The 16,414-nt window shown below is 39.0% G+C and overlaps 1 protein-coding gene across 1 annotated transcript in view; it reads left to right on the top strand.

Annotated features, from left to right (window-relative positions):
- LOC126484981 (nucleoredoxin-like protein 2) overlaps nt 1-16,414 on the top strand; it is a 54,623-nt gene that overhangs the window by 665 nt on the left and 37,544 nt on the right. The window contains 2 exon segments of the mRNA XM_050108586.1: nt 6,918-7,078; nt 7,159-7,259. Of these exon segments, the coding sequence (XP_049964543.1) occupies nt 6,918-7,078; nt 7,159-7,259 (262 nt within the window).

Below are 16,414 nucleotides of genomic sequence, written 5' to 3'. Positions count from 1 at the left end.
AAGTATTTTTCAGGCAAATTCTAGCCAAACTAGCAGTGGAGCAGAGAGAGCCCCAGTTGGTAATATATGGGAGGGATTTCCAATTCTAACATTTGTGTTACAACTGAGGTAAGACTATCAAGAACTTTGATAAGAGCCAGGTTATGAGAACTATTTTTAATTTGGTTCTGGGAAAATATGTGCTGCGCCACAATTAACGTGTAGGTCTATTTATTTAAGTGTATAGAGCGTAAGGTTGATGGCTTACTCGACAGGTAAAGTGTCACACCTATTTCTTCTGCCTTAATTCCACTGAGAGGCCGGTTACATTGTGCTTCTGTAATTTGCTTCGTGGGCAGTTAGCCTGACTGGCAGTAATGATACACCTTCACAGCCGCCCATGGTGGAGTGATGGCGCTCTCTTTATCGATACCCCCAGCTGACACAGACATGTTGCTATCATGCTGTCCTTCGTAGAATATGCTGTATCCTCTTTGTTAACTCTACTAGGTAGGAATCCTAAAGTAAAGAGCAACATCGAAGCATCAGTTGAATGATGCTTTTATAAGCTTAATTCATCCTATACAAATTACAATTTCTTAGGACTTTTCCAGTTAATTGCTGTTTAACATCTGACTTTCTTACAATCAATTACATATGGTCATTTCATTACAAATTTCTCCAGACATATACATTTAGATACATAATGGTTATCACTATTTTCAGTGACTGACTACTAATTATGCAGTCAAATGGTAACCAATCATTCCACCTACTTTTTTCAATAGGACACATTGCTTTTATGTTGAGTGTGACCTACTAGATCCTGCTGCATGCGTTGATACCCTGCAGAATTCCCTGCATTTGCTTGTAGTCAACTAACTTTTGTTCTGATATTGAAAAGATAAAAAGTTTAAAGTTTGCCAATAACACTGTAATTCTATCAGAGATGGCAATGACTTTGGAAGATCAGGCTTAAGGAGACTGGTTCGTGAACACAAGGCAAAATCTTAAAAAGTTGTGAGTTTTCTAAAAAGTGTTGCTCAAAGGATAAGAGTTGGAAGCCCATGTAATGCTGGAACAATTTGATGTATGAACCACAGGTTTTGGTCTCACACTTTCTTCTCAGTTATATTTCTTTTTGCAAGGAAATAAAGCATGTTAATTATTTATTTGCAGCATAGATACACATATCTCGAAATAAAAACAAAGTAGAAACTTGATTTTTGTTCTGTAAGTTCCTTACACTATTATGTTTAAAGCAGACTTTTAATAAGATGTTGCTCTCACAAATTATGGAAAAATTTTTAACACTGATTATCAAAAATTTCAGTAGTTAACTCATAGTGTTTCTTTAAAGAATTGTTTATTTTTCAAATTTAAGTCATAAGAAAAGTCTGCTTTTTAGTTAAATATGGTTTGAGACAGTATACAAAATTTTAGCAATCTATATTTAACAGTTTTTAACCAGAATATAAGAAAAAGTGAACCTCAGGGAAATTCAAGTTAAAGATGTTTCTCTACATACCTTGCACAATACTGATCCATCCCAGATCCATATTTATCTTGTTTCAGATGTTGTTTTCCCTCCATTTTATTCTTCAGACGTTTTCATCATGTTCTAGCTTCTTTGGGGCCTTCCAGTACTGATTTCTCTGCTTCAAAGAGTCACTGACAATTGAAGTTCTCTGTATAATTAGTCCACAAGGCATTTCCATCAATTCTATGACCTTAAACCTTGACACTGTACCACCACTGTAACATAGCAGAGCATCCAGCACAACCACTTCCGAAGTATTTAGTCTCACAGAACGATGGTATCTATTCTCATATACATTGGTTAAAATTGTTATCTGGGTTTTGAATTCTGCCATATAATTACTTCTCTAACAGTTTTGTGTAACTAACACATTAGAGACTAAAAAGTCGCGAAAAAGAGAAACTGAGAACAAAGTTTGGTTTTTAACAGAGATGTCTGCATGACATCAGGGTGTCATTATGTGTGCAGACACTTCTAAATTCTATAATTTTGGGACTCTCTTCGGTACCATTTCCTCGAAATAATTGTTTTCTTGCTCTGAAAACTACAGAGAATTTTTAAGACAAAAATTTAAAAAATAGGTTTCATGAGGCTTATTTGCATACTAGCCCTCTTAAAAATGAATATCAACAATACTAGAACAAGGATAACAGAACTTACTGAATGCTGAAGGAATTTCGTTAGGAAATAAGACACTATAATTGATAGTTGGGTTTTGCTACTTGTCTAGCAAAATAACAGCCCATTTGTGGAGAAGAGAGGATGTAAAATGCAAACTGGCAATAGCAAGAAAATACGTTTGCTTCATAGAATAGACTTGCATGGGGAAGTGCATCAGACCAGTCTTTGGACTGAGGACTGCATCAAAAACAACATTGTAAAGAAGTTTAACACAAAAATTACTCAAACAGATTGTGTTACTCCGCTGATGATGTAAGTCAGATATTAGATCGCATTATGTAATGTTGCGTAGTTAATAAAATCTAAACTAAATTAAACTTCGTCTGAACAGGCCATGAAGGCCCAACAGTCAAAAGTCAACTGGCTCGGCTAAGAAATTCATCAGTCGAATAGAAGAGGTTGGCCACCAACAAACCCTGTATGTTCTTCTTAAGGTGTGTGTTCACAGCAGTCAAGATATTGAAAATATGTGTTCCACAATAATTGTATACGTTGTTTTCAAATACATCTGAATTAACGTTACTAACCGCGGACCGCGCCTACTCAACACCGATTACGTCAAAATTTATGGTACGCGAGGTCTGTTTGAAAAATTCCTGAAGTTTGTTCACAAAATTTTTCTGCGCTTACCTTTTAGTTATTGTGTATGGTGTCCTCCGAAATACTCTCCTCACAATTGTTACAGCTCTCCGAACGCCGTTTTCACTTCCAGAAGCAGTCTTAGTGCTCCTCTGGCTGGAACGCGCGAAGCGCCGTCTGCGAATTTTCTTTTATCTCGTCTGTCGTTGCAAATCTTCATCCTTTCAATAGGATTTTCAACTTTGGGAATAAAAAAAAAGTCCTCAGGGGCCAGGTTTGGAGAGTTCGGAGGACAAGTCAGCACAGTGATTTCGTTTTTTGTGCAACAGTCATTCACCGACAGGGATGAATGTGTGGATGTGTTAATTGTGATGTAGGAGCCATGAATTGTCTCGCCACATTTCGGGCCGTTTCCTTCTCACATTTTTTCGCAGGCGTCGCAACACGTCCTGTTAGTACCATCCATTAACACGTTGTACCTGTGGCACGAATTCATGATGAACTAATCCTTCAAAGTCAAAGAAAACTATCAGCATGGCTTTGACATCTAGCCTGACCTGACCAGCTTTTTTTGATCTTGGAGAACCTTCCCCCATGTATTGTGAAGATTGATTCTAGGTCTCAACAAGAAAACGGTAAGCCCACATCTCATCATCAGTTATGATTTTCTTAAGAAACATCTCGTCCTCATTTGCACGATCCAAATGCTCTTCACAAAATGGTTCAATTGGCTCTGGGCACTCTGGGACTTAACATCTGAGGATATCAGTCCCCTAGAACTTAGAACTACTTAAACCTAACTAACCCAGGGACATCATACATATCCATGCCCGAGGCAGGATTCGAACCTGCGCGGTTCCAGACTGAAGCGCCTAGAACCGCTCTGTGACACCGGCCGGCCCGCTCTTCACAGATTGCGAGGCGAATATCTTTCTTATCTTGACTCACGAGCCGTGGGACGATCTCGGCGGCAACACGATTCATTCCAAGACGCTGTGTCAGATTTTCATGACATGGTCCAGCCGAAATATTGCATTCTTCTGCAATCTCTTGATAGTCAATCTTCGATTGGCACGCATAATTTCGTTGACATTCTTGACATGAGTGTCATCGGTAGACGCTGGAGGGCGTCCTGAACGAGGATCATCTTTAACTTCCGTCCAGCCATTTTTAAACCGTGTGAACCATTCGTAGCATCGAATACGGCTTAAGTACTCATCAACGTAGGCTTCCTGCATGATTCGGTGTGTCTCTGTAAAGGTTTTCTTGGGTTTCACGCAAAATTTAATGCAGGCGCATTGTTCCCGTAACTCTGCATCTCGAAATTAGCAAACTATGCGACACAACGTTCCACTCAATACAGCACTGAACAATAACTAACAGACATACAACAATGAAACTACCGGGAGTTGCACATTAAACACAGGCATGTGCAAGGATGGCACCCGCATTTCGCTCCAACACACCATTGGCACGATTGTGAATGATCCGTAATTTTTTGAACGGACTTCTTATGCTGAGCTTGGTCATAAATGAAAGTGACCGTAGTGTGAACTCCAGGTGACCAACCATTTCGAAGACACAGCATTGCCCGCATCTCGTGGTCGTGCGGTAGCGTTCTCGCTTCCCACGCACGGGTTCCCGGGTTCGATTCCCGGCGGGGTCAGGGATTTTCTGTGCCTCGTGATGGCTGGGTGTTGTGTGATGTCCTTAGGTTAGTTAGGTTTAAGTAGTTCTAAGTTCTAGGGGACTGATGACATAAGATGTTAAGTCCCATAGTGCTCAGAGCCATTTGACACAGCATTGTTGATACGGGTCGGATGAGGCAAAAGCCATTTATGAGTGGCCTACGTTAATGTAGTTGACAGGCAGCGCTTGGCGTAGTACAAAGAGTACAAAATGCTAATCCGAACATTGTGCGGACGAAAACCTATAAGGAAACTTTTTTCTTTTACTTTCAATTTTTACAATACTTACGCTGCAAATTAGCCGAAATGATGTTCAATATGCTGCATTTATTAATATTTTTATAAAAGGCATGAAAATAAAAGGTAAATGAAAATTTGCGATTGCAAATAAATTTCGAAGAAAGGATAGTACTTAAAGCGCGTAAAAGGACTCTGCAAATAACATTCCAAGAAGGGGTTGTAATTAAAGCGTACAGGACTCCGTATTCTGTTAGTTTCATTTCGACCTTCCGTAGCTCTCAGCCGCGATACGTGAGCACTAGATTCCCAGTGCAGGTACGATCGGCCCATCGAGAAGGGGAAAAAAATCACACGCCGAGAAGAATGCATCAAAATACGTCCTATTGTTTATCATCCACAATCCTGGCCAATATTTGGCAAACAACGGGTTACTCATGGTTAGCTGCCGAACTGTGCAGTGAGAGGGAACTTTTTATAAATGTAAACCAAGTATGTTTTCTACAGAAGTGAACAACCATATAATTGTAAAAGTGCAGCGTTTATTGTATGTGTCAGATGTCGAGACAATTACTTCTCCCCCTGCTTTTACGATGAATACCACCGCAGTAGGCGTAAATCATCAACTGTAAATTAATAAACGTATCTGATTTTATGTTCGAAGTTCTCGTGTAATAATCCCTTCCTGGAAATTTATTTGCGTTTCCAAATTTTCCTTTGCCTTTCCTTTTCGTACCTTTTCTGAAATATTAGTAAACGTGATATACAGAGCATTATTTCGGCTTATTTGAAGTTAAGTGACGTAAAAACTGAAAGTAAAATAAAGTTCCCGCATAGGTAATCGATCTCACACCCTGCGGACTTGTACTCCATACGCTTAGCTTTACGCCAAGCGCTACCGAGCTGCAAGGTTGACATAAAAGGCAGATGCCTCTCCCGACAGACGCACCAAAAATGCTGTTTTTAAAAAATATGCCATCTAAAGCCCTTGCTCCTGTCACTTTTACTTCCGTCAAGCCCTGCATAAGCCACTAATTTAGACGAAATCGATGATGACAAGTAGCTGTGGTCCCCTTGTACCATAGTTCAAAAGTGTATTAACTTTAGAACACTAAACGGGGGAAAATGTTACATTGTTACTAAACCATCGTAACTTTTACTACTCCAGGTTTATTCAAAAGATGACATGTGTGTTAATTCTTAAGGGACCAAACTGCTGGGGTCATCGGTCCCTAGACTTACACACCACTTACTTATGCGAAGAACGATATACACACCCATGCCCGAGGGAGGACTCGAACCTCCGGCGGGAGGGTCCGCGCAATCCCTAGACCGCGCGGCAAAGGATGTCATAATTTATCGTTTATGCACTAGTTAATTACGATTATAAGGTCTCCAATGGCTTGTCACATACAAAATAAGTACAAAATGTCCTGTTTTACACACAATATTGGCAATACCGGATTGACGGGAACCGCGAATTCATACCATCTGCAATTGTACATTTTACGGGGTCTCAGGGGAATACTGAAGAAAGGGATAGAACCCGTCGGCTTTGAATAATGACGTCTCAAAAATAAAGAAACTAATATCTGTAACTGAAATATGACGTCACTGGTCAAAGATAACGAGTTGTATTCCATTCTTCAGCTGACCCGGTTTAGTAATCGAGGGTTAAAATCAGTTAATTCAAATAGAACTAGATTATTCGCGTGCTTTCGCTGAACTCTACTGGTTTAGTAAGACATCCGATAGTTTTTATGACGTATATTTTACGCTTACGTTCATGTAATTGTAGTTCTGCATACAATGAAAGCTGGACATATGGATGCACGTAATAACTGATTTCAAATCCTGCATACTTCTCCCTGCTCGAATAATTACAAATCCACGTCAAATATCATATATTTTTATAGAAATTCGGCACTGTAAAGTTTTCTAGGTAGCAGATATAGTCTCGAAAAAATGTGGAAGATAACTAAATGTGCAATAAAACATGTGACAGAGGCTCACTACGTACAAGTAACGAAAAGATACCAAAGAGTAATTATTCAGCTCTACTGAACTTCACTGACACGTGTCAAGGATAATGAAATGTGCCTGCCTCAGTTTCCTCCTCAATTTCACGCAGAGTTGTGCTCTTATTTACTTGTTCATTTGACCTTGTACTCTGCTACGCAGCACAGTCACTACTATTATTATATGAATCAAAGCTATGAATTTGTTGGCTGGAAAATTTCTGATAGACAAAAATGGTGCATCAATTCCTGTGGAAGAAATTTTACAAGGGACTAAACTCATTCTCCTTTACTTTGCAGCGGCTTGGTGTCCATATTCTATATTGTTCGTTGAAAAACTGAGAGCTGTGCACGAAGTGAGTACCAGTCTGAGGGTGTAACGTATTTTTATTCTCTGTGCTGAAGAGCTTCAGTAATGTATCTTAACAATCTACAGGAAGCAATGAATTTTGAGCTGCCTATCCAGGTAGTTTACGTATCAACAGATAACAGTGAATCTGAAATGTTGCAACACTTCTCTGAGAGCCATGGTCATTGGTATGCTGTGAAATACGATGACGACGTAAGACCGTGTGTACCTTTGCTGATACTATTACATTTTATATTTGTGGTCTTAGAAGTAAGATTTGCAAGCTTCAAGGTTTCGGATACCATTCAAATAAGAGCAAGGAGGCAGCTTACAGTAGGATTGCCATATCTAACTTGGACCTCGTCGGGACACTGAGATGGGGGTATAGAAAAGCAATAAAAATTTATTTAATATAATTACTTTTTATTTAGAACACATTACATGTTGTGGCAGAAGTAGTTGCTACACCATATTTTTCGGAATATTTCACTTTTTTCAGCAAGTCTTTTTTCCTATTTACGTATTTATAAAACTCTATGTAAGTCAGCTTGTAGTTGAACTGGCAGTATAACACTGATTCCACACTCCCCGGCAGCAGTCAAGTTCTTTCGTCAGCCCTCTAGTCCAATGTCAGCGAAAATACTCTTTTCACAGTGACGTTATGTGCGGGAATAGAAAACAAATATTCACATAATTTTAGCAGTTGGTATCTGCGTTCAGGATTTTCGGTTTCCTTAAGAAAGAAAATCCATTTTTCTTCCACAGACAGTTTAGACTTCCATTCTTCCGAGTCACGTTTAGTTTCTAAAAAGTTCCTCACACACATATATTCCTGATAACAACTGTCGCCTGAAATATTCACATCATTTTTAGTCAGGCGTATAATGGTGTTTTCAATCATCACCCAGTCTGGGGCTTCAGATAGCACCATCCAATCAAATATATGCTAATTATTAACAGAAATAGCCCATTTCTCTAGGTAATCAAATGCTATAGTATTGAAAGCAATTGTTTCATCCTGAGATTTCTAAATCAAATTAATTATTTCTTGCTTAGGGTTCTTATTCTTTGATTAGATCAAATTCATTTTGGTTTGCATGCAAATGAAACCGGCAGTCTTCCTTTCATTCAGACATCTTTGAGTGTCGATTAATATGTTTCAATTATCAAGAGTTTATTTCTTTTCGACACTTTTTATATTTTTTTCGAGCAGAGCAAAGTTTGACTCCAGAAACATGAACTAAATTTCACTCAGCGGACTACTGCAAAAATCTGAAATTATTTTACGTGGCCTGTCCTCTGCGTCAAAAAATTCTTTTAACGGAATCCAAAGCTTAAGAATTCTCTCAACTGCGGACATTAACGACAACCACCTAGTTATCGAGTGAGAAGAGTCTGATGATTGATATTAATGTACAAGCAGAACTCTTTCAGGCTCTGTCCTTACCGTATACAGGGTGGTCCATTGATAGTGACCGGGCCAAATATCTCACGAAATAAGCATCAAACGAAAAACTACAAAGAACGAAACTCGTCTAGCTTGAAGGGGGAAACCAGATGGCGCTATGGTTTGCCCGCTAGATGGCGCTGCCATAGGTCAAACGGATATCAACTGCGTTTTTTAAATAGGAACCCCCATTTTTATTACATATTCGTATAGTACGTAAAGAAATATGAGTGTTTTAGTTGGACCACTTTTTTCGCTTTGTGATAGATGGCGCTGTAATAGTCACAAACGTATAAGTACGTGGTATCACGTAACATTGCGCCAGTGCGGACGGTATTTGCTTCGTGATACATTACCCGTGTTTAAATTGACCGTTTACCAACTGCGGAACAGGTCGATATCTTGTTGATGTATGGCTACTATTGTGATCAAAATGGCCAACGGGCGTGTGCTATGTATGCAGCTCGGTATCCTGGACGACATCATCCAAATGTCCGGACCGTTCGCCGGATAGTTACGTTATTTAAGGAAACAGGAAGTGTTCAGCCACTTGTGAAACGTCACCCATGACCTGCAACAAATGATGATGCCCAAGTAAGTGTTTTAGCTCTTGTCGCGGCTAATCCACACATCAGAAGCAGACAAATTGCGCGAGAATCGGGAATCTCAAAAACGCCGGTGTTGAGAATGCTACATCAACATCGATTGCACCCGTACCAATTTTCTATGCACCAGGAATTTCATGGCGACGACTTTGAACGTCGTGTACAGTTCTGCCACTGGGCACAAGAGAAATTACGGGATAATGACAGATTTTTTGCACGCGTTCTATTTAGCGACGAAGCGTCATTCACCAACAGCACTATTGGGCAACGGAAAATCCATGATGGTTGCGACAAGTGGAACATCAGCGACCTTGGTGGGTTAATGTACGTTGCGGCATTATGGGAGGAAGGATAATTGGCCTACATTTTATCGATGGCAATCTAAATGGTGGAATGTATGCTGATTTCCTACGTAATGTTCTACCGATGTTGCTACAAGATGTTTCACTACATGACAGAATGGTGATGTACTTCCAACATGATGGATGTACGGCACATAGCTCGCGTGCGGTTGAAGCGGTTCACTGGATCTGACGTCCCCGGGTTTCTTTCTGTGGGGAAAGTTGAAGGATATTTGCCATCGTGATCCACCGACAACGCCTGACAATATGCGTCAGCGCATTGTCAATGCATGTGCGAACATTAGGGAAGGCGAACTACTCGCTGTTGAGAGGAATCTCGTTACACGTATTACCGAATGCATTGAGGTTGACGGACATCATTTTGAGCATTTATTACATTAATGTTGTATTTACAGGTAATCACGCTGTAACAGCATGCGTTCTCAGAAATGATAAGTTCACAAAGGTACATGTATCACATTGGAACAACCGAAATAAAACGTTCAAACGTACCTACGTTCTGTATTTTAATTTTAAAAACCTATTTGTTACCAACTGCTCGTCTAAAATTGTGAGCCATATGTTTGTGACTATTACAGCGCCGTCTATCACAAAGCGAAAAAAGTGGTCCATCTAAAACGTTCATATTTCTTTACGTACTACACGAATATGTAATAAAAATGGGGGTTTCTATTTTAAAAAACGCAGTTGATATCCGTTTGACCTATGGCAGCGCCATCTAGCGGGTCAATCACAGCGCAATCTGGTTTCCCCCTTCAAACTAGACAAGTTTCGTTCTTTGTAGTCTTTTCGTTTGATGCTTATTTCGTAAGATATTTGGCCCGGTCACGATCAATGGACAACCCTGTATATATTGAAAATAATTACATATTTTCATGACGATTATTACAAAGTCGACAGTTAAGACTCCAGCAGCGCTTGTTATTGGGGAGAATATGGGCAGAGTATGCAATTCCTTCTACAATTTTTCCTAGCTCTTTTTAATTTGGAGAAACACAAAATTCGCTGGCCGCGTCGATGAAGCCCTCCGAAATTGGTATTGATGCTGTCTACATACAAAGCGATTAATGTATCTTACGGAATTCGCAGTTGTGTTAAAGTGTCTAGACAAAACTTTGCTGTTGTGTCCAATAATTCGTTATTCAGCGAATCAAACTTCAACATCTTCTGTTGGATTCCGTCAGTTTCAGTACAGTACTGAACAACTAAACGAGAGATCTTCTCAACCTTGTGCTTCGAAAAGTCGGTCCTATGCCGTAAAATGAAACTTCTTGCAATTGTTTTATGCAATCGGTTACGGAAAGTGCTGCGATAATATTTTTAACAATTGCCGTAGTAGCTTTGGTCCTGGCTGTAGACTGCTTTGCGGCGACTTTGGATTCAGGATTCATTGCAGCTTTCAGTTTTACAGTAAAGTCAAGAGAACTGAAGGATTATGCTTGACATCTTCGTAAGCTGTTGTTATTTCTCCAGCAGCAACAAGCAATTTTTCCTGGGTATCTTCTTTAATCATGAATGCTCTTGCTACCGCGAATCTATTTGCACGATTCTTCTTAGAAATGTGATGCCTCACATCTGTCTTACCCCCGTGTATTAAAGAGATGAAGGAGCTACAAATCTCACACAACGCTTCCTGATACGTACATCCTTTCTTGACGGAAGATCGCCGGCCGAAGTGGCCGAGCGGTTAAAGGCGCTACAGTCTGGAACCGCACGACCGCTCCGGTCGCAGGTTCGAATCCTGCCTCGGGCATGGATGTGTGTGATGTCCTTAGATTAGTTAGGTTTAAGTAATTCTAAGTTCTAGGGGACTTATGACCACAGCAGTTGAGTCCCATAGTGCTCAGAGGCATTTGATCCATTTTTTTGACGGAAGATCACTCTTTTGCGTAGTCATCCGAAAAGTGACACTTTTTCTTTCCATTATTAGGCATTTCCTTAAGGTATTATAAGCTTATTAGACGGTAAACAGTTGACAATAACACTTCAGTCATCGGTACACATCACTATACACTTCAGCCGGCCGAAGTGGCCGAGCAGTTAAAGGCGCTACTTCCTTAAGGTATTATAAGCTTATTAGACGGTAAACAGTTGACAATAACACTTCAGTCATCGGTACACATCACTATACACTTCAGCCGGCCGAAGTGGCCGAGCGGTTAAAGGCGCTACAGTCTGAAACCGCACGACCGCTACGGTCGCAGGTTCGAATCCTGCCTCGGGCATGAATGTGTGTGATGTCCTTAGATTAGTTAGGTTTAAGTAGTTCTAAGTTCTAGGGGACTTATGACCACAGCAGTTGAGTCCCATAGTGCTCAGAGCCATTTGAACCATATACACTTCACGCCCTATATACCCGCAGTAAGCATTTCAAATATGCCTAACGTGCGTACTTCCACCTTGGTGAAACAGCTGTGGGTCAGCAACTTCTGTTAATCAGTACAATGAGAAACTAGTACAGAGTTGCAAATTTCACTTTTTTTATTCACTCGATGACTAGTTTAGGGCCAGGTCGCTTTTCAAAACATCCTACAGGGCAGTAAACGAATATTACACTCGTGTACAGTATAAGTATTGCGAAATTTTTAAGCAAATGCGAAAAATACACAACATAATCGTTTCAAGACCTACGTAACAAAAAAAAATGATTTCCGGAAATGCAAAAAACCATGTCAAAAACGTGGGAGTAGTACTTCTTCTGCTGTCTTAAGGAAACTTTTTTATTTATTTATTCATTTTTATTTATTCTTTGCCCATGGACTCCAGCTGAAAATCCAGCTGTGAGGTTTGGGTGTGTCGTACAATAGGCTATTAACATCAAACTTGATTTCTTCTTCTTCTTCTTCTTTCGATTTCGGCCATCTTTGGACCACGTTCAACAATTCACTTGCCCGGCTTTTTGATCTTTTTTTCTCTCTTCCCAATATTTCCTCATCATTTTCGAGTGGTTCCTCCTCCGCTCTTCCGACCATTTCCTGTTATTATTCTTTAGTTTCGTTTCTTCTGGAAAACACTTAATTTCGTTCACTATTTGTCTAAACTTTTCCCTGTCCCTGATTGACTCACGGGTGACATTAAAATAGGCCAAATCCTTTTTCACCATCTGTATCCATTTATTGTTGGTTTTTTCGTTCCTGTTACTATGTTCAAACACTTTTCTTGTTAGTCTGTTTCCATCCATCCTCGACAGGTGACCATAAAACGTTAGTCTGCGTTTACGCATTGCCTCACTCACTTTCTCAATAGTTTTGTATATTTCCTTATTACTCTTTAGCTTGTACTCTTCTCCAATCTTTCTCGGTCCTAATATTTTTCTCAAAATTTTCCTTTCTTTCTTTTCCATGTTTTCTATTTCCCCCTTTTTGTTAAGAGTTAGGCACTCCGATGCATACAGGCATTCTGGTCTAATGACAGTTTTATAATGTCTTAATTTAGCTTGAATCGAAATGTTTTTTTTGTTATATATGTCTTTGGTTTTTTGAAAAGCAAAGTCCATTTTCCTTGCTCTCGCCTGGTTTGCACTCTTGTCTAAACCATTCACTTGAATTATTTCACCTAAATACTTAAATTTTTCTACTCTCTTAATATTGCCGTATTTAGTAATAAGATTTTTCTTGTTATTTCTATGATTAGACATATACACGGTTTTTTCAAATGAAATCTGCAGTCCAGCTCTGGCCGAAACTTCTTGTAGTTTCTCCAGGTAGTTCTGAGCTATTTCTTCGTTTTCTGTAATTATTGCCAGATCGTCTGCAAAAGCTAAACAGTCCACTTCTATTTTTTCTTTTTTTGTTCCAATTCTGATGTCATTCTTGGTGCCTTTGAGTTCTTCTTTCCATATTCTCAATATCTTTTCCAGTACGCAGTTGAAGAGGATTGGGGATAAACCATCACCTTGTCTAACACCTGTTTTAATTTCGAACTTCCTTGAAATTTCACCCATAAATTTAACTTTGGCCTTACTGTTTGTTAGCGTCTGTTTGATAATTTGAATTGTTTTCGTATCGACCCCAAATTCTTCCAATACTTTCAGTAATGTTTCTCTATCTACCGAGTCGTATGCTTTTTTGAAATCTACAAATACTATTGCAAATCTCTGGCCTCTTGAGATTCTGTAACGAATTAGTGTTTTCAGGTTAAATATTTGTTCAACACAGGATCTACCTTGTCTAAAACCTGCTTGATATTCACCTATTTTTTTATCCAGAACTGGCTCCACGATTTGAAGTAATTTCCTTGACAAAATTTTGTATCCTACTGGTAGTAGCGAGATCCCTCTATAATTATTAACATTCATCTTATCCCCCTTTTTGTGTAGTGGGTGTATCAGGGCACACTGCCAGTCTTCAGGAATTCTTTCTTCGTCCCAGATCTTCTTAAACATATGTTCCAAAACTTGTGGGAGGTTGGTATCCATTATTTTTAGGATTTCTGGTACTATGGAGTCTTCACCTGGGGCTTTATTGTTTTTTAGACTGTGTATTATGTGTTTTATTTCTTCAGCGTCTGGAGGTTTTGACTCAGTATTAGTATTTCGGTGGTTTTCAAAACTCATTTTATCTTTGGGTGGTTCACAATTTAGTAGATTCTCGAAATATTTTGCTAATATTTCACAATTAGTCTTGTTTGTCAAACCTAGCTTGTTCTCTTCATCTTTAAAACATAAATTTGGGGATTGGTATTTGGTTAGCTGTTTTCTAAAAGTTTTGTAGAAATCTCTAGAATTATTTCTTTTAAAGTCTTCCTCAATCTGTTCTAGGTTATCCTGAAATTGTCTTCTTTTTTTATTACGGAAAAGCTTAGCTGTTTCTCTTCTCTGGATTTTAAAATTGTCAAGATCTTGAGGATCTTTTGTGGAGTTCCATTTCTGCCACAATTTCTGTCTCTTCTCCAGGTTCTCATCACATTCATTGTCCCACCATGGATGTCTTCTTACTCTTTTCACGAGACAATTTTCTTTTGCTATTTCAACTATTTCGTTTTTGATCTCCTCCCATCCCGCTTCCTTATTTATTGTGGATATGCCATCGCTATCTTTGTGCAATGCTCTTTGAAACCGTTGTTTAATTTCTTCATTTTTTAACGTTTCTGTGTTATATTTTGGAATTTTGTAAAAGGTTTTCTTCTCTTTTCGAAATGGGAGTGGTCTGAATTTAATCGTAGTCAAATAGTGGTCTGAATCAACATCAAGGCTTTTCAGCACTTTAGTGTTTTGAATTTCTTCTTGACAATGAAGTGAGATAGCCACATGGTCAATTTGGAATTCTCCGAGAAGTGGATTTGGTGATCTCCATGTTTTAGTTTTTCGGCTCAGCTTTTTGAAATGTGTTGTCATTATTTTCAAGTTGAAATGCCTACATACCTCTATAAGCCTTTCTCCATTTTTTGAAGTTCTTTTGTGACCTGGGAAGAGGCCTACTGTTCCATGGTATTTTTTCTCCCTTCCTATTTGTGCGTTAAAATCGCCTACTAACATTTTTATGTTCTTCTTTGAGCATCTATCCAGTTCCATTTCAAGTATCTCCCAAAATTCTTCAACTTTCTCCGGGTTATTTTTGTTGTCCTGGTTTATGGGTGCATGGCAGTTGATTATAGAGTATCCTTTGTTTTTACATTTAATCTCAAGAATGGATAGTCTCTCAGAACTCGAGTAGAAGTTAGTAACTGAATCTAAAATTGAGTGATGTACCAGAAATGCTGTTCCCAGGTATGGCATTTGTTTCATTAAGATTTTACCTGGTTTTCCTTTAAATAAACTATAGTTTTCAAAATCTAAAGCAGTTTCATCTAAAAACCTTGTTTCTTGTAATGCACATATTAAAATTTCTTTCTGGTTCAGCTTTTCAATCAATAATTTCAATTTTCCTACTTTAATTAGAGAGTTTACATTTAAGGTTGCAAACATAGTTGCTTTCTTAAATTTCAGTGTTGAGGGCTGCATACATGTTGGTTGGGGTCCTCCAAAATCCTTTGACCCCTTTGCATTGTTTCTATGGACAACGGAGGATTTGCCATTCGGTCTACCTCTTGGAGTAGTGTCTATCTTTGACGACGTTCCCATCATGCTTTGCAGTAATTGTTGGATAATAAATTGGGGGATCGGGTTGCCCCGAATCCGAAATTAAAACCAAGGTAGTAAGCCCTGGAGTTAGCTCTTCCGCTCTCTCTGCCGTTGGGAAATTGTTCCTCTTCCGCCATTGAGACCGTTGGCTGGGTTTCACCTAGTAACCCTAGGCAGGGGCCCTATGACAGGGTGCTACCATCTGGAGCCGGACGGACCCTGGTTTTTTTACGAGGTTGTTACTCCTCCCCCTCCACACTTCCCCATCCTCTTGTTTTTAGATGGGCCCGGGCTTGGGACCGGCTTGCGGCGGTGTTAAACTTGATTTCATTATATATAAATGAAACAAATAATTAGACAGAAATACTCTATAAGCATACAAAGGTATTACATGTTTCACATTATATATGCACACAAATCCAAACAACATACAGAAATGATAATTTTTAAAGGTACATTTCAGTAACGATATAACATATTTCAACACCACTTAGTATTCACTCAAACTGTATACAGGTACATTTCTCTGTGAGATACAGTGATTTTTAAAACATTTTAGGTCCGTTTCTTTTTTAATGATTTTGGGGAGCTTATTAAAAAACCTTTTGCCTGCTTCTTCAGGGGCAGTCATAGACAATTTTAGATTTCTGTTTATCATGTAGTAATTTTCATTTTCTCTTGTACTGTGTTTGTGTACATCTTTATTTAGGAGGTGTTTATCGCTTGACCTTACCGCCGTTATGCTTTGGTATATGTACAGTGAATACACTGTCAAAATATTATAGTGTACAAAAGCTTGCCTACAGGTCTGTTTTCGTGGTAGTTTCGCAATCCATCTCACTGCCCTTTTCTGAATTGTGAATATTCT

Source organism: Schistocerca serialis, chromosome 6, assembly GCF_023864345.2.
Source record: "Schistocerca serialis cubense isolate TAMUIC-IGC-003099 chromosome 6, iqSchSeri2.2, whole genome shotgun sequence".
Lineage (NCBI taxonomy): Eukaryota > Metazoa > Arthropoda > Insecta > Orthoptera > Acrididae > Schistocerca > Schistocerca serialis.
Note: the sequence above shows the minus strand (reverse complement) of the source record. Positions and strands in the feature narration are given on the sequence as shown.